At 39.5% G+C, this 18,618-nt stretch overlaps 1 protein-coding gene and 1 long non-coding RNA gene across 4 annotated transcripts in view; one reads left to right on the forward strand and one right to left on the reverse strand.

Moving 5' to 3' along the window:
- MBTPS2 (membrane bound transcription factor peptidase, site 2) overlaps window positions 1-18,618 on the reverse strand; it is a 49,644-nt gene that overhangs the window by 6,521 nt on the left and 24,505 nt on the right. For 2 of the 3 annotated variants that reach the window (XM_015636437.3, XM_015636430.3), the window contains exons 6-10: window positions 16,665-16,783; window positions 15,659-15,839; window positions 12,979-13,073; window positions 10,565-10,760; window positions 629-704 (exon numbers count right to left, since the gene is read on the reverse strand). In XM_015636437.3, coding sequence (XP_015491923.1) covers window positions 629-704; window positions 10,565-10,760; window positions 12,979-13,073; window positions 15,659-15,839; window positions 16,665-16,783 — 667 coding nt within the window. Of the gene's footprint in view, window positions 1-628; window positions 705-7,704; window positions 7,829-10,564; window positions 10,761-12,978; window positions 13,074-15,658; window positions 15,840-16,664; window positions 16,784-18,618 lie in introns of those variants that run through there. The other variant, XM_033512289.1, reaches the window with a different exon arrangement.
- Window positions 4,022-5,107, forward strand: LOC117243956. Its single transcript, XR_004496138.1, has 3 exons — window positions 4,022-4,074; window positions 4,540-4,611; window positions 5,021-5,107. It is a non-coding gene; the product is annotated as an uncharacterized LOC117243956 (long non-coding RNA).

Consider the following 18,618-nt stretch of genomic DNA (forward strand, 5'->3'; position numbering starts at 1 on the left):
TTATGTGGTACCTTTACTCTGAATCTGTGGACTTGTTATTAAACTGAACTGCACTGTTCAGTTATTCTATGGCAACACAAAAACATTTCAGTGTCGAAGGTGAAGGTTCCTAGATTAGCCACATTCAAGTCTACTAATCTATATGTATGTGTACATATATAATTCTGTTCATTACTAAGCATGAGTTAACTGAATTATCCTGATTTTTGAATAACTATTTTCTTTTCTTTTGAAGAAAAAATATTAAAACTGAGCTTTTATTTAGCTCAGTAGAACGACACAAAAATAATAAAACTCTGACATTGCAAAGCTAGCAGGAACATCTTATTTTTTCTGTCTTAAATTCAGGCCTACTTTAGCTTTCTTGTCACATCCATTAAGGCTCACCCTCAAGAGTTAAAAAAGCACTGAGCAAAAATATGCTCTTAAACACAAGAAAGTGAGAGTTATTTTTAGCTTGGCACATGGAAAATAATCAATGCAGAGATGGGATAAAGATGTCAAATCTCTACAGAAGTATTCCAGGGCATCCTGTCTAAAATGACATCCAACTGAAATTTTGCTAGATCACTAAATTCTGAACAGTTCCCTTCTTACCTTAAAAGAACAAGCATACCTCAAAGGATACTTGCAAAATGTCTCTATCACCACAGGCAGATCGATACTTAGAAAGTTTTGTCGTGGTACAAAGCTGCTGAGACTTACTGAAATGAAAATAAGCAAAACATGAATAGTCATTCCAGGGTTATAACATTAGGAATTTTAGATTATAATTTTGCAAAAAAAAAATCACATGTGAAATGATTCTCTTCCAGGACAAATAATCAATCTAAATAAGGGTTTGATTGTTTTTTTGTTTTTACAAGAGCGCAGCTGTTATATTCTTCTTAAATGTGGCCACCTATCACAGTAAAGTCACTACACAAAATACAATTAGCATTTCAGTAAAACCAGATCTAAAATACATATTTTCAGAGGCATCTTTTGTAATAAAGACCCCACTGTGTGATTCCAGTATGATTATAGTTACCAGACTATAATCATACCTTTTAAACATATGCAGTCCACATGCATACTGTGGGTGCACACATGTATTTTCTCTGAAGGGCAGAAAAATTTTCTCTTGCAGTACCTGCAGATCCCCCTAACCCGAGGCTGAGCTCATGGTGTATGGCAGTGGGGAATTCTGGAGTCCCTCTGAGAAAGCAAAGGCTATGAGGGGATGCACAGCTGCATCACACCAACCAACACCAGTTAGCCAGTACATAAGTAGCTTCTCTTCTGTGTTCAGATGATAAGTGACTTCAAGTCATGACTTGGTGCAACTCAAAAATCTGTGAGTTGGGACTTGGCATCCTTAAAAATAGTGACTGGAAAATTGAAGTGACAAGGACCACATGATCTCGAACACTTTATTACTGTACACGCTGTTCTTTGAAGGTGCACATGAACCTTCAGTAGACTACATGTCAAATGTTTCTGAGAGATTCTTCAAGGCAAGTACAGTAGTTTAAGACCTGCCAGAAGGCACACTGTTAGTACAGGGATGTTCCATTTGGGTAGCATTCTGGGTCTTCCAGCACCAGGGACTGTTTGAGAACCATTCTGTGACAGCTGCAAGAAAGACACCTTTCCTACTAAAAGGAAGGCACAGCAGGGTCTTATCCCCAAAAGGAAGAGGTTATGGTAAATTAATGCAGAATTAGAAAACCACCTTGAGAATAAACTTGCATAGTACCACCAATACTCTCTGTCTTTAAAGAACTTTAGATATGAGTTGCCAGCCACAATGGCCTGAATTTTCCTGATGTGGAGAATAGTTATAGCCACAAGAAATACATACCTCCACGGAGATATCTGAAGGCAAGAGTTCAAATCCCACTCAATACAAACAACCCTTGGGAAAGGAACAGTTTAACTCACCCTTGGAGAAATTTTAACCATAGGCTAAGAGAACATTGGGAACGTAACATACCAGAAGTGCTGCTAAGTATATCATACTTAAGAGTAAGATCAGATTTTTTCAGGTTCAATAAAGAATTCAAGGACACAGCAACAAAGGTGAGGGAAAGTAGTTCTAAAGTCACATAAGGCAGAGAACTGGTCCATTCAGTCATATAAAGACATTTTCTTTTCTTAATAGATGCCGTTCTGATAAGTCCAGCCAGCAAACACACCATGGGTTGGAAAGATATGGATAGCAAGGAGAACCAAAATAAAAAAGGGTTTAGTGTGTCAACAAGCAGGGAAATTTTCAGTATCAAAACTGCTAGTGTGCTTGAAAGTCATGTTTTTGCTTAAAGCTTAAGACTGATATTTGGTTTAGGGGAATTGAGAGAAAATAAATCTGCTGGATGACTGAGTGAAAAACACAACAGATAGAAATCCTGGACACCTCCCAGCTCAGAAAGACAGAGGTATCCAAGTCAATCATAGAATAATTTGGGTAGGAAGGGACCTTAAACATCATCTTGTTCCAACCTCCCTGGAACAGGTAGGAACATCTACTAGACCAGGTTGCTCAAAACCCCATCCAGCTCTGCTGTGAACACTACCAGGGATGGGCATCCACTATTTCTATGGGCAACATGTTTCAGTGTCTCACCATGTTTAGTGAAGAATTTCTTCATTTATCTAATCTCTTTCTGGAAGAAAGCCTGTAATATATGACACTGATTATCAGAGATACAACTGGGAAGTTCTTTGAAATATTTTATGTGTTTGTCTAGCAGTTTTTAGTATCATGGCATTATGGTAAAACAATAGTTGAACCACAAAAAAGCCCAAAAGATACAATATTTTTTCCCTTACACATATTCTACATATGGAATTCCTCAACTAAATGCAATATTTTATTAAAATACTCATTTAGCCTTATTTTAAAAATTACATTGGTTAACCAAGAACCACTTCTGCAGTTTGATACAGGGGCCTGCCCCATTGCAGGTGCAGGACCTTGTAACTGGTCTTATTGAACCTCATGAGGATTCTTTTCAAGCTTGTTCAGGTCCCTCTGGATGGCTTCCCATCCTTCAGGTGTGCCAACTGCACCAGTCAGCTTGGCATTGTCTGCAAACTTGTAGAAGGTATATTTGATCCTGCAGTGGGGAGGCTGTGTCCCAGCCCTTGGGTGGAGCTGCCCTATGGGATGTGTTCCCCTTCTTGGGAGGGCAGCTTCCCAGGAGCACTCTGAGTGCCATCCCCACACAGCCCTGCCCTGGCTGCATGGGGCCATGAAGTCACACAGCCCCACGGTGCCCCAGCAGCTCTCCATGAGCACCCTGAATGCCATCCCCACACAGCCCTGCCCTGGCAGCACAGGGCCATGAGGTCACAGAGCCCCATGGCACTGCACTGGCCATAAGAACCAACAGCTCAGGCCCCATCCCTGACTGCAGCAGCAGCAGTGTGGTAGAAGGGGAACCATGGCCCTTGTCCACCGTCTTTTCCTCTCCCTCCTCATCCTCCTGATGGTCCTGCATCCTGGGGCAGCCAACTATGCTCCACACAAATCACAGGAAGCAGGTAAGCCGCCAGCAGTGGTCCAGCCTCCCAAGGGCTAGTGGGGTCTTCTCACCAATGTGTTTTCTTCTCTGGTGCTTAAGTGAGGGTTTCCTCTGGGTGAGCTCTCCTGTTAATAGAGTCCCAAGGGTCCATCTCTCCTCCAGAGCTGTTGCACCTTGTGTTTGAAGAGTGCTGAGCTGCCAGCTCAGAGGTCCCCATGTCCTCCTCTGCAGCTCTGGCAATCCACTGACATCTTGTTCCCATGTTGTTACCTGACCCCCCCACCCAACGCTTCTGTACACAAAAGCAGAAGATCCCAACACGCAATGGAAACATTTCTCTGTGCTTGCTTCTAGCTGACTCTCTAGCAGATTCTCTGGCAGCTTGGCAGAAAGATGGTTTGGAGCCCTTGGGTAAGCCTGGAGCATGTGAGTTCTCAATGTCCCTTCCTTTGAAAGAATAATTATCAATGATGTGTCAATAGCTTACTAATGAACAATTTTCTTTAAGATGTTGAGGCTGATAGCTTGCGGAGATCTTCAGTTATCAAGCATATGCATAATCCCGCAGGTAAGTTAGCTGGAAGGTACATTCACCTTTTAATCTTCCTTTCATGTGAAATGGAAGTTGCTCATTCCAAGGTCGATGCCAGCCTCTGGCATAGCCAGGTAATTGCTGTTGTATGGTCAGCACAGGATGGCTGTGTGGCAGCAGGCTCTTTCCTCAGTGCCTTCTCTTGCATGTCACATCAGTAACTAAGCTGAAAGCATGTTCGGTTCAAGACATCTGGATCCCATTGCAGAGACAACAAAAAACAGGACTCTTGCACAAACATAGCTCCCCCTCTGCAGCTTCATCCCAAAGCTTGCCCTGAGTACCTAGATGGCCAAAGCATGAAATTAGCCCCAAGCAGGATCCCTCTCATGAGCTGAGTCCAGTTCTGACTCACATATTGGGCAAGGAAGGTAGAGGGAACCTCACCATCCTCTATGTCTGAGCCATGCTGAGACCTTACCTGTCTCTGCTTTTTGGCAGTGCTGCCAAAGTCTGGAGAAAAACAGAATGAGAAAGCTGGTGAATCTCCTCAAGCAAGCCCAAAACATTCAGGTACTGAGCAGTTCTGCTGGGGTTCCTTATGAGCAGATACATCCTGAAACCTGGGAGTGGTTGCAAGGGATGCCCATGCTGGAGAAAAGGCAGACAGGGAGAGCAAGGTTCAAGTGTCTTCCATGAGGGGCTGACTTCAACCCCTTGAGGTGTGGGAGCTGGCCCAGAGAGGGAGAATTGCAGGTGGAATTTCCTGATGAGTTTTTGTCAAAGGAGGGACTGGACAAGCAGCAGTGCTCCCCACTGTGCTCTCCTCCTGATCACTTGAGTTCTGTTCAGAGGGACAACCTGTCTGCTTCCAGGACCAGCAATGGGGGAAACCAGAACATTCTGGTGATATCAAACATGCTATAAGTTCACAAGTGGTAAACTGGCAGATGACAGGCTAACACTTTGAATTACTCTGCAGAAAAGGCTGGAGAAACAACCAAACAAGTTCCTAAAGCCCATGAGGACATCGAAAGTGTTTTCTGTCATGGAGCAGGCTGTATGATAGGCATAGTGATAGTCCTGGTTGTTGTGCCAGCTGGGATACTGATGTGTTCTCTTGCAGTCTGCTGGTGGTGTGCGAGAAAACGGTGAGTCATCGATCCCCCCTTTCCCCCAAAAGCTCCTGCTTTCTTCAAAGGCAGCTCACAGCCACAAAGCTTTTCTAGTCAGGCTGCTGTGCAACAGCAAGTCAGTGGTTGGTCAAAAAACTCTGCTGAGGCTTCTGCAGCTGTCAGCAGCTTTAACTGGCCTCTTATTTTCTGGGTCTTCTCTTGGGAACCCTACTTGGATTGAAGCCAGTTTGCTCAAACTGGGCCTGCCTGGACAAGAGTAGCTTGCATGAACGACAGGCAGAGGCAAAACAAAGTCAGAATAAAAAAGTGCGGAGGGTGGTATTGCTCTAGAAAGCAAGAGATGCATTGGCACTGCTACTGACCAGTGAACCTGCCCAGAGGAGTACCCCCTGCTTGGCTGTGCCTCTGCCAAGGTGTGCCAGCAGTTCCACTCACAGCAGTAAGCCCTGCCAGTTCTGGGCCCTGCTGTGGAGGAGAGTCCCTGTGTCTCACCTGCAGCTTAGCCACCTCCTCTCTCCACAGGCGTGTCTCTGGAGACCAGCAAGAACGCACTGGACTGATCACAGGCTCAGAAAGCCAGCCCAGTTCACCTGAACCTGCCCTGCCACTACAGTAGCCCTAAGAAACTCACACACCTGACCCCTAAGCTGTCCCTCTTCCCCTGCTCCTCCTCGGGAACTGGCTGGGAACTGCCCTGCCCCAGCCACAACAGAAACAGCCTCCTCCACCCCCAAACCTGCTGGCCCAGCCCTCCAGACAAAGCTGAAGGTGGACCTGCCAGGGTAGGGATTGGGCTGACAGAAACACAACCAACAGCTTCAGGGATTGGCTTTTTGTCTGAATAAAAGGGACAGTCTTCACACAAGGATTTGCATAGTATCAGAATATCCCGAGTTGAAAGGGACTCACAAGGATTATCAAGTCTAATTCCTGGCCCTGCACAGGACACACCCAAGGGTCACATCATGTGCCTGAGAGCACTGTCCAAATGCTGCTTAAACTCCATCAGGCTTGGTGTCATGACCATTTCCCTGGAGAGCCTGTTCCACTGCCTGACCACCCTCTGTGTGAAGAACCTTTTCCTGATATCTGACCTAAACCTCCCCTGGCACAGTTTCAGGCCATTTCCTGAGGTCCTGTCACTGGTCACCAGAGAGATCAACGCCTGCTCCTCCACTTCCCCTAGTGAGATTGTAGACCATGAAGAGATTTCCTCCAGGCTGAGGAAGCCAAGTGACCTCAGCTGCTCCTCAAATAGTTTCCTGTCTAGACCCTTCACCATCTTCGTAGCCCTCTTCTGATTGCTCTCTAATGGCTTTATATCTTTCTTATACTGTGGTGCCCAAAACTGCCCCCAGCACTCGAGGTGAGTGCAGAGCAGAGCAGAGCAGCACAATCCCCTCTCTTGCCCAGCTGGTGATGCTGTCCCTGATGCCCCTCCTGGCTGCCAGGGCACTGCTGGCTCATGTTCAACTTGTCACTCACCAAGACACTTCAGATGTCTTTCTGCAGGGCTGTTCTCCAGCCTCACATCACTGTTTGTCTGTATGCACAGGTCAAGTGATATCCAAAGCAAACAACTTGTCAAGTTGAAGGCTGATATGAGAACATCTGATCAAAACTCCTGTTCATGAGCCAAAATAGCAAAATAGCTGAGACAGCCAGTGTATTCAAAGATTTGAAAAGACACACACTGCAAAACACTGTAGTTTCAAAGCTTGACTGCTTCTTGACAAATACCTAATGGCCACTACCAAGCCACCATCCTGAACCTGAAATTATTCCTACATTGAGAACGGATCATTGATCTTCTGTCTTTGTTACAATAAACTGTTGTCACTGACAGCCACTAGACATGGATTTCAACTCTAAACCTTGCTGCTGAAGCAAGCTCCAAACACAGAGAAACTCTTCAGGAAGATGCTGGACTGAGCTCTAGGGACTGCAATATGAAACAATGAATTTTGTGGTTGTAATGGATCAAACCTAATGTCAGTAGGCAAATCTGTCCTCTGAAGAATAACAGAATTACAGAAATTATGCTCTACAGGCTTGTCTTCAAAGACACGGCTGGGAAGAGGTGAACAGAAATGAGCCCAGTTGAGAGAAAACAGTCATTGTTTGCCCACTCTAATTAAACAATTCTTTGACCTGGAAATAACATTTCTTTTGTCGGCTAATGCTAGATGGTGTTGGCAAATACTGAGAAGAATTCACAACAGACACAATTTTAATTGGAAGTGACTCAGAGACTAGGTTGACCAAAGAGCTTTTCAAAACTTCTTCATGGGGGAAAGAGCATGTATGACAGGGAGGAAACAGACAGCACGGCATGAAATATTCCTGTGTGGTCTCCAGAAGGACTATATGTGTAATCCCTTGAACCTGAGTTAAAAGCAATATAGGACCACCCTCAGCTATAAGGGTAAACAAGCATGGAAATACTGAGAGAACAGACTGTACCAGAGAGACCTTCACCATGGATTATGGCTGTTGCTGCTCATGAGCATACCCAAAGCCAGGAAGTGCCTTTTTTTTTTTTTTTTTTAGAAGACTTGGATACAACAGAAGTAGGAGACTGGTCAAACTTGAGGAAATGATCTTCTAGGTAAATTCCATCTTCTTTTCATGACGAAAATCTTACAGTTTTTGGTCTGTGATGGGCAAGAATAACATTCAGGAATATTATGTTTCCTCAAGTAATGTGAATTCCTAATAGAGATCTTAGTCACCAGACTCTTCTCAACAAGGGCCAGACAAGGAAGCAAAAATGTTGCACTATTAGAAATTACATAAGGGAATAAAATCCCTCATACATAATAAAGAAGAAACACTGCAAATTTGTATGGCAGTACTGACAGGGCCCTCCATTTCAACCTTACATATCAACTGTCCAGCAGAGAAAGGGACTCTAGAACATAACTGGCCTGCAATAAGAAGAGTTTAAAAGACTTAATACCATGTGTATTGAAGCAACAGTATGAATTTATATTGGATAATATTAGATACCTCTTACAGAAAGAATGCTAATATAAAGCATTACTCACTGTGTCTGACCCAAACAACATGCACTCCTAATCATCCTTCTGTTTTAGTTTTGGCCAAATCTCTATCACTGAAAGTTTGCTTATGATAATAATTCTTCAAAGTTTTGCTATTCTTTAAATACTGGAAACAAGTGCTATATATAGCCTCAAAATAAACAAAAATGTTTTTTCTAGGATATTTTAATTTAAGGCAAGAGTTAGAGTTAACAGAAATAAACCATAGAGACTATTTCTTCTAAGTATCTAACCTGGATATACTTTTTAAAATAATATGTCATCTAGAAATGATCTTCTAATGAAAATATGAAATAATTACTGATTCTCCATAAATCAGGGCTACCATGACAGCAATACAAGCCTACGCAGAAAATAATGCATGCATACTTTTAGAATGTTATTTAAACATTGTTTTAGTGACATTTCTAGAGAAAGTATAGTCATAGTACACACTAGTACTACAACTCCTGTATTATGTTGTGTGTTAAATGTAGCACCACTCTAAAAAGTAATGTTTCCTGTGGGCAGAAAGATCAGGCTAAAGAATTAAGCATTTCACTAAAACATATTCCTATTTCAAAGCTCACACAGTAGAGGAAGTAGAAATTAATTTATTTTTTTAACTGTAAAAACCAGTTACATTCTGATGAGTCACATTTGGGAAAAAAACCCCCACACCAAACCTGTTGGCCCCGGCTAATCCTGTACAGTGCAATGCTAAGTCTGAAATATTTAGAAGTTGTTCCATTGGAATGCATGAAACTCTACAATGATACAGCATACTGCCTGCTACCCAAGCCAGGATCCTATCATTTTAGGTCTCGTGTTGCTCCAAAAGGAACATAAGAGCATAGATTGCATTTGCAGCAAATCTGGTAATAAAATCAAACTTCTAGCTTTCAAATTAATTAATTCAGTGCACAATTCCAAGGGTAAATCACTTCAAAATTCTACTCCTACATGTGTAAGCAAACAGGATTTTCACAAAGTAACATCTTAAAGAAGAACTATCTCTTTAAATGCAATAACCTTGTTTTCTGGCTTCTGAAAGACTGGCAGGTTCAATTCTTCTGCAGAATTACTGCAGTGGGAAACACCATTGAAAACTCCATTGCTCCAATGTATTGAAAAGAGAAATCAACTGTTCTTCAGTACCAATAGCTTGTATTGGTAAAGTCCAAGAAAAGGAATTCTGAATAATTATAAAACTTTATTCTTAAAATATGTTGCTGCACTTGAAATAAATATCATAAGATATAATAGTGTGTGTTGGTAACACACAACTGAACAATGTCTTCCTCTTAAATAGCATGAGGCCAGAAGTAACAAATTAAGAGATCATATTTTGGGATTAATAAGAGCATATGTAAGAGAGTTGAAATAAGTAACTCCTCACAGAGTATCAAATTAAGAGTATGGAAAAATAAGGACTGATAGTTTAACTAAAAATATGGTATCCAAGAATGTTAATGGATTTACACTACCAGATTTCATCACTGTTTCTATAGCTCTTTTGTACTTAATTCCAGTGCTTATTCAGAAAAGTACAATGCCTTCCTAAGGAGATACTTCCAAGGTGTTTGAGGTAAAATCGCCCTGAGAGTTTCAGCTGCCTGTGAGGAAGGGATAGTAATTTAACACTTCAAACTTCTTAAAACCCATCTGCAGCTAATTTTTACCATGCCACTCAAGCTGTCAAGTAGGATGTTGATGAATTTTTTCATTCTTTCCATACTCACTTCAGGAGCAGAATTACTTTTTATTTATATACGATGCCCACAGGAGAGTCACAGTGAATTTCAAAGTAAGGAACTAAAATTTTAAATGTTACTTAATTCAGGGCAGTCAAATGAAAAAAATAGATCAGGAAAAAAACATGTTGTCATAACACTTGTGGCTCAGTAGTCATGGGAATCTGTCACAGATACTTGGATATTAGGTGTGATTTAAGCAGTCATGCTGATATTCCAGGAAAGGTGTTGGAACAAGGTGCCCTAGAGATTTTACAATAGCATTTTGAGACATTTATGTGCTAGGAAAATGCAGGTACCTGGTTCCTATGACTAACCTGAGTAAGATCTGTTCAAGAAATAGCCCTTTCACACTTTTCTGAAAAAACAACCACGTGATATCACATATGGTTTCTATTACATTCATAACTCATTGCACTGTGAACATTTCATTTTAGGCCTTAATAGTCCATGTCTCTCCACTGGCTTTAACAAGAAATGGATTCTGTTTTAAACAAATTAACTAAGAAGCACTTCAAGACTTTGTTTCAGCAGGCAGGCAAAGGAAACCATACTAGAGATTGTTTTTGCTAAATTTTCAATAAATAATACCAACCTGTGTACTGAAGATGCATGGGGTGTCCTACATAGAGCATGTCAATATGGGGTGGATGCTTTACCCTGATTAGCCTTGTTTGGTTCTCCAAAGAAGGAGTCACACAAAAGCTTGGAACAAAGTCCTTATGGCAGTCCATGTTGGTTCGACAAACTTTGCTGGCTTCAATAACTTTTCGTGCTGGCAGACAGGCATACTGCAAAGGGTATTTAAAATCATTATGAAACATAAAGGTATTTTCCAGCAGATCAAAATACAAGAACAAAATACACCTTTTTAAGCAAAGAAACGCTTCACTGATAGAAGCCCATAAAGAGCTAAAATCTGACTTTTTTCCCCTAGTTTTTTGTTGTCAAGTCCTGGCGAATCTGTACCTGATACATATTCAACCTGTCATTCCTTGTTCTGTAGTGTGGAAGAGAGGGTATGCACATATACCAAAATACAAGCAAACTATTTCTAGAAAAGTACACATATGCACAACAAAAAATCATGACATCTTAACATAGGTTGGTATTTCTAATGGACAGAGCCTGTAACAACACCCTAGTGACTTATCTGTTCAAGCTGAAGTTTCAGCAAATAAACCAACAAACCTACCAGGTATGTTGTTGCTAAGAAAACGTTCTCAAGATGAACATAGGACTCAATGCACTGCTGTGTCCCAACCCCTGCCTATAACACTCTTTCACTCTCTAAATCTGACAGACCAGATCTTTCTTGCTCCCCATAGGCCAAAGACACTACAGCAGAAAGGAACAGGAAATTAGTTTTCCTTTTCATGTCTCTTAAAATCTCAGTGACACTTTTTCTTTTGTTCTAAAAATAGAAGCAAGGAATCTTAATCTACTGTTTGCCTTAGGAGGAAAAACAGAAGTAATTTCTACCTTCTCAGCCTGATCATTGCACTCCTCATGAATGCATGAGTGTCAGACTATCACCATTAACTTTGATACAAATTCCTTCTATTCTAATGAGGGAAAGAACACACTTTCAAAAACTGCTGCATAGCACTGCAAAGACCATTTAAAAAAACTGTTCAAAAACTCACAACCAGTCTAAGGACACTTGAAAGTCACAAGGTCTCAAGCTTCCTGATGCTTTTATTTCTACCCTGCTCATAAGTAGCAGCTAAAAGCTTAAGAATGGCCAGGCTCAATGGAATAGTGATTTATCAAATCTTGCTGCCATTGCTGTATTTCAAATGAACCACTGGAATGTGTTCAACTCTTAGTGGTTAAATGCCACAAAAACACCCTGGAGTGGCAAGTTTACCACTGCAGAAACTGTAAACATAGCAGATTTGGAAAAAAATTATTTGAATTTCTTTGGGTATTTATCACTAGTGTCAGAACAATAACAAACTGGTATGTGTAGAAAAGTTAACACAGTTGATTCTTGTGCTCTTCTGCTTTTAAAGAGCCAACAGAAATATTCCATCACTGTGAGTATGGAACACATATTTTAACAAACATTGATGCATTTTCATAGAATCATAGAATGGCTTGGGTTGGAAGGGACCTTAAAAGTATCTCATTCCAACCCCAGTCACAGACAGGAACACCTTCCCCCAGACCAGGTTGCTCAGAGCTCCATCCAGCCTGGCCTTGAACACTTCCAGGGATGGGTCATCCACAGCTTCTCTGGAAAACCTGTGCCAGGGCCTCACTGCCCTCCCACTAAAGAATTTCTTCCTAGAACCTAATCTAAACCTGCCCTCTTTCAGTTTAAAGCCATTCTCCCTTGTCCTATCACTACCTGCCCCTGTGAAAAGTCTCTCTACAGCTTTCTTGTAGCCCCCTTAGGCACTGGAATGCTGCTAAACCCTTTTATAAGGGAGTAAGTCAAAATCCTGAGAAACTTTGTTTCTATGTGACAAGAAAATCAACATGGTTTAAAAAGATTCAAGTCCTGCTCTTATTTTGAGAAACTGGCCAATCTCTAGGACTTTCTCCTGCATGTTTTTATTTAAATTTAGGGAGCAGCACTGCTGGCTTCAGACAAAATAACTGAACAGGTAGTCCAGGGCTTTGCTTTCCCTGTAGTGCTCAATTCCTTTAAAGAGTGAAACATCAAAATAAGTAATTTCACCCTCTTCTCAAAGGTTGTTTTTTCTCACCAGTATTGTGCATCCAGAATACTGAAAATGACTGAGGTGTTTTTCTGCCTAAAGGAATGAGGTATCTAAGATTTTTTATGATTCTTCCAGAGAACCCCTGTTTTATTATGGGAAAAATCATAACTAATATATTGTGGTTTTTTAAGCTGCAATTGGGAGAATACATGCATACCTTTATTACAAACTGGATATTCTTAAACACTTGAGTATGCTGCATAAGTGTCAGTAAATATTACTAATTTAATGTAAAAAAAATTAGATTTACTAGACAGAATTTGTAGTTTAAGTAACTTACCAGATGGCTGTCCAACTTACTGCTGTATGAAAAGCAAATGTCTGTGAGGCTGTTGTTACTACAACATTCAACTGTGCCATCAAGTCTCCTGTAGACTAAAGAACATAGGCATAGAGCAAAGAATATTATTTGCTGAGAAAAATTAGTCTCTGAATGAAGTAAAACAATCATCCTACAGCCTTCAAGAATTACAGTCATTCACACAGCCTAGCAGAGGCTCAACTAAAAATAAAGCTTCACCACCAATATGTGTGAATGTCATATGATTTCAGTCTTGCTACATACTGATTTTTTCACCTTAATAGATGTCCTTGAGATGCTGGGGATCTAACACTGCAATGTTTTAAGCATTACAAGTTGCAAAACACTTTTATATCCATTGCCCCTAACTTGCACCAATGGTTGGCATAGAAATTTGTTAGCTACTACAGTACTGATTTCACTGGCTGGCTATGGAAATGGCCAAGACTCAAAACATACTTTTTTAAATCATGAAAGCCTTTATAAGACTCAGATTATGAAAGCTTTCCAAGCCTTGAAGGCTACAGCAGTGAATAAATGATGTTTTAAACCATGATTTAACTAGCCTAGAAAAGAACCTTCGTACATATGTTCTGGAAATGAATTAAGCCTAACTTACTGTCCAACAACAGCTTAAACATACACAGACACTGAAGAATGGTCACAGTAAGGCTCTGTATCACAGCAACTGCAGTCTCTTCCTCAGGGAGATCAAGCCTGTGATACTGGTTGCTGATTTATCACTGCATAACCTGCAATCCACTGACACAGAGCTTTATGCCTGGGGCTTACAGGTGCAAGCACTGTACCGTACAAACCTTTTTTCAAGTACCCTGAGGCTAAGAAACTACATATATTTTTGAAAAGCAAATGACCATGAAATTAGTTTCCTTATAAACTACATTGAAAACACTTTTTTTTTAAGTTTCAAGAAGATCCTTAGGGCATTGTTTTTTCTCTAGCTTCAATACTCAGATAGTTCACTCTCCATTAGTTTTATGGTCAACTAGATGGAATTCATTTGCTGTATACATTTTTATCAATGCTCTGTATTTATGTCAAGTTATGAACAGTCAAGATCTTGATAAATGACAGCTGCTGGAGACCAAACAGAGTTCATTTAATTTCAGAGGAATATTTCTCACTGCTGGAGGCTTATGACTCCAAAAATGCAGACAGACTGGTCTGATTAGAAGGCAGTAGTGTGGACAATGGGCTGCTAACACAATACAGCAACCAGGCTTGGAAGCAATATTGAGTCTACAGCATTAAGCCTCTAGTATTTCAATCTAAATAGGATTGGTTCATCTGCAGAATATGCAGTTTTATCACCCATGATTCTGAAATTGCACTTCAGAGAACAGCAGAATCTGAGGATATATATACACACCTAAAACATCTGAGAATTGGCTCATGCCATCCCTGCCCTGCTGAAAGCATGGGCCAAAGCTGCACTCCTCTTCAGAAGCATAATCCAAACTGTCAGACCTCTAAAAGCAGGTTCTTACCCATATGCCACTAGTTTCCAGTTCAAACATTTATCTTAGTACCAGTTATAGGACCACTTTCTTTACATACTAAAAAAAAATAACTTTTTCAGACTCACAAAAGTACAGTAGTGCATCAAAACCATGGACAGTCAAGTTGCCTGACCTCCTGTTTCTTTCCAGGATGATGGAAAAATGCAGTGATAATTTTTAAGCTCTGAATAACATCCTACAGGCTTCACTCAGCAGCAGCCCCTTACCTCTGGAATTCATTTTCCATGAATGCTTGCACGAAAGAAATCTTAGAGATCTTCAGGGCATGTCACAAGATGCTCAGCCAATTTAACTTGACTGTTCTTTTTTGTTCTACTCTATTTTTGTTTATTGTTCTAGTTTAGTTCAGGGGGTTTTTTTGGTTTTTTTTGATTTCCTGGGGGTAAACCCTTACAGCAACAAGCACTCTAATGTATAAAAGAAAATAGAAGGAAGTAGACTGACTTCCAGAAGCAGTATGTGCAATCCAGACAAAACTGAGTTTATGGGCAATGACATAAAACCCTATAGGGAGACAGATCCAAAGAAGGGAATATAATAAAGCACATCATTGGGTTAAATCCTACAATTTGCAATTTCATGCTGATCAAAGCTGTGAGGTAACATGAAAAATACATCTGCAAAAGAACACTGAGTTGATCCATTTTACAGAACTTAAAACAGAGGAGATAATTGTACTACTGCTAAGTTCTGCAATATCCTGAAGAAGCAAATTTTATTATTCAGATCATACAGGATATTTGCACAGGATGACTGAAAGACAAGTGAAATTCCTCTATAGCCATCCCTCACTTTCAGATTACATAAAACAGCATGGCACATATTATATATATGTATGTATATATATGTGTGTGTGTGTGTGTATTATGACACATATTTTTATACATATATACACACACATATACAGACATATATACATACATACATAGATATATAATATTATATATATATATAATATATATATATAAATAGTAACCACTTAAGACAGGACTGCAGATTTGACTTACAAAGAATCTGACCCTAACAACAAATTCTAAATCCAAAATAGTCTTTAAGACATGATAAAATTAAAATATAATTAACATACAAAATAATGAGGAGAGCACCTTAAGTCATACCTCTAGCTGGAAAGCTTAATTGCTGTAGGGTGGCTGCACTTACACAGTAGCCGACCTGTGACTTCTCTGAGATGTCTCCTAGACAGGAATTCCAGTCTTCCACATTATAAACTGGGCAGTCTTGTAGGTTAGTGACAAGGTCTCCCACAAAAAGACCTCGCGGTCCATTGGCAGGAGAATCCTGAGAAGAACAGTGAAGTCAGCCATATCAGTATAGTTAAAACCATAAGGATTGGTTTACAGTTCAACTGAATCCTATGGAATCTTTAGGTTCAGGCACTAAAAAATGGGGGGGAAGGGGAAGGAAAAGGAAGTCTCCAAGTGTCCTGGAGACATCTTCAAATTTGTGTAATTATTTTCATATAGGTCAAAATGGTAAGAAAACCCACAACTTACTAAATTAAATTAAACTTAATACCCTGAATCCTGAATAGGTGTACCTATACTTTCAAAGGTAATAAAGCATTATAAATGTCACTCTCTCCTGAATTTTAACAATTGACTTTTAGATCCAAGAAAGAATGGATCCTTTCAGCTCTGCTGTTCAGCTGTGCTGTATCTGGTTAGCTCAGAAAAAAATGATGCCTTTCCAGAATTCCAGAAGTCTCTCTACTTTGCTTCCAGCTGACCAAACAAGGAAATCAGCTCAAAATAAACTTTAACATTAAAAACAGATAGCAGTAACTGGAGTGATAATGCAGTTTCCAGTAGATTTGCTTTGTGCCAATACTGAAAAACAGTTTAAAAACTCCCAGAAATAAACCCACAAACTCATTTAAAATGTCTCAACAGTTTTATAGCATGCTAATTAGTCTACCATTATTCCTACCAGATTCCTTTATTTACTAAGATACATGAGACTGAAAGGAAAACTTCAAGCAAGAAGTTCAGTATATTAGATTCTGCAAAGGACTGCACTGATCAAACCTGATTAAGATAATAAGAGATACAGGTACATTTCAGGTCACAAAGTATGTAATATGGAAAGAGCAAATATCCTTCTTACCTCTGCAACCTCAGTGACAAGTGCCCCAACACCCGTGTAATAGAAAGGGAAAAGAATGGCTGGCAGCAGAAACAACACCATGAAACTGGCAACACCAAGAACAAAATTATGCCACACCCCTAAAAAGAAGGCAAAAAAAAAGTTTTTAAATAAACAGTAATGACAAAAAGCTGGTTTTTAAATGACCCTAAAGCTGTCTTTAATTAACTTTCCTGAAATTATTACTGTAAGAATAAATGAAAAGTTGATTTATGAACATAGGCATAAAAGAAGAGTACAAAGATTACAAACTTTAGCTTCTATGATGCCACTTTGTAAAGGAGTTTTAGAGAAACCTCTAAGCCCCTGAGAATTATAGATCAGGAGAGCAGTAAGGCATTTCTAGGGTGCCACTCTACCAGATTAAGATTTCATGTACCACTACTTTTCTAAGTATGAGAAGGCAATGTACCCAGAAGAAAAACTGTGTTTCTCAATCAGTTATTAAAATATAGTTGATATCTACAAAGTTGTCTTCAATCACAAATATTTTTTAAAATAGTGGAATGAAATTATTATGTGTTACCTTCTACCATAATAACTGTTGAATTTAAGAATTTCAATAAATGGGCTTACTTTTTAATACGTACTCTTTGTCCTAGAGAGGAATATGCTTGAAATTTACTTACAATTCAGTATTTGTGATGGTAACCTACAATATTTCAATTAAAATTATTACATGTATATGTGCCAAACGAATTTAGATAACTATTTGAAAAAAAGCCTTCTTCTACAAGAAAATATGGACCTAAAAGCCCATCAAGAAACTAAATTGTACAATCAGAATTTCCTGACCTGTTGTTTTGGAGAAGATATTTGCATTTGCCATCTCTGTGGAATGTGATTCTCCATAAGAAGCAATGAGCCACTATCATAAGACACAGTCAGCGTTCACCATCAAAGCTTTATGGCCTTCCACATTCAGCACTACACAAATTTTCTTATTTAGTTTGTGTTCTCAGGCAGTTTTTGCATGAACAATTCAGGAAAACTTTTCAGTGTTGAAGAGCCTTTATTTCCTTCTTACAGTGTTTCTTCATCTTGTTATAAGGAGTTTGATTCAATTCTATACTTATAGTGCAGTTACACAGTAGGAATTCAATTAAATATATTTAAAAATATATTAAACCTATCTTTCTTGCAGTGTATAAATCATAGCATATGGCAGACTTCTCTTATCTCCACATCTCACCTCACCATCTTTTACACTTCCAATGCTGCAGAAATAAGAGACATTTTTGGAGCTCTTTTAAGTGTTTCTTGCAATTTCCACTGGTAAATGCTTCTTAAATTTCTTTCCATAGTTTTAATTGTATCCCATGGAAAGACACTCAGATAGAGGAAATGTTTTTGTAATCAGTTCTCCTTATCTCACATACACACATTCATTTGCAACAAATCCAGACGTACTGAACAAATATTTTAACTTTATTGTTTTAACCTTTTTATCTTAAAAATATTTTTTCATCTTAACAGCTTAACAAAAGACAAAAATGTAAAATGGAAACAACATTCTTTTCAATAGTGTGGCTGCTATACAGAGTAAGCTGAAAAAAAACCCAACCCTTAAAATATTAATAATAAAAAAGAGGTGATGGAACTGCTAGAGATTGACAAGGAATACTTTCAAGCAGCTATGGGCCTTGCTATCAAAATTGACACCATTTGTTGTGTGGAATACAGCAAGAAGACTAAAATAGAAAGGTTTCAAATTCATCCCAGGTGATCCACAGAAAAATAAACATGCTCCAAATGAGAATACTTGTAGAGGCACACTTCCCAGTCTACCTTCCACTTCATCTCTCTAAAACAGCCTCATCCTTGGACACCTAATTACTTACATTTAAAAAGGGACAATTCACACAATCCTAAAACACCTTAAAATAATTTATTAACTAAGAATTAATTAAAAAAC

This window comes from Parus major, chromosome 1 (genome assembly GCF_001522545.3).
Source record: "Parus major isolate Abel chromosome 1, Parus_major1.1, whole genome shotgun sequence".
In the NCBI taxonomy this organism is placed as follows: Eukaryota; Metazoa; Chordata; class Aves; order Passeriformes; family Paridae; genus Parus; species Parus major.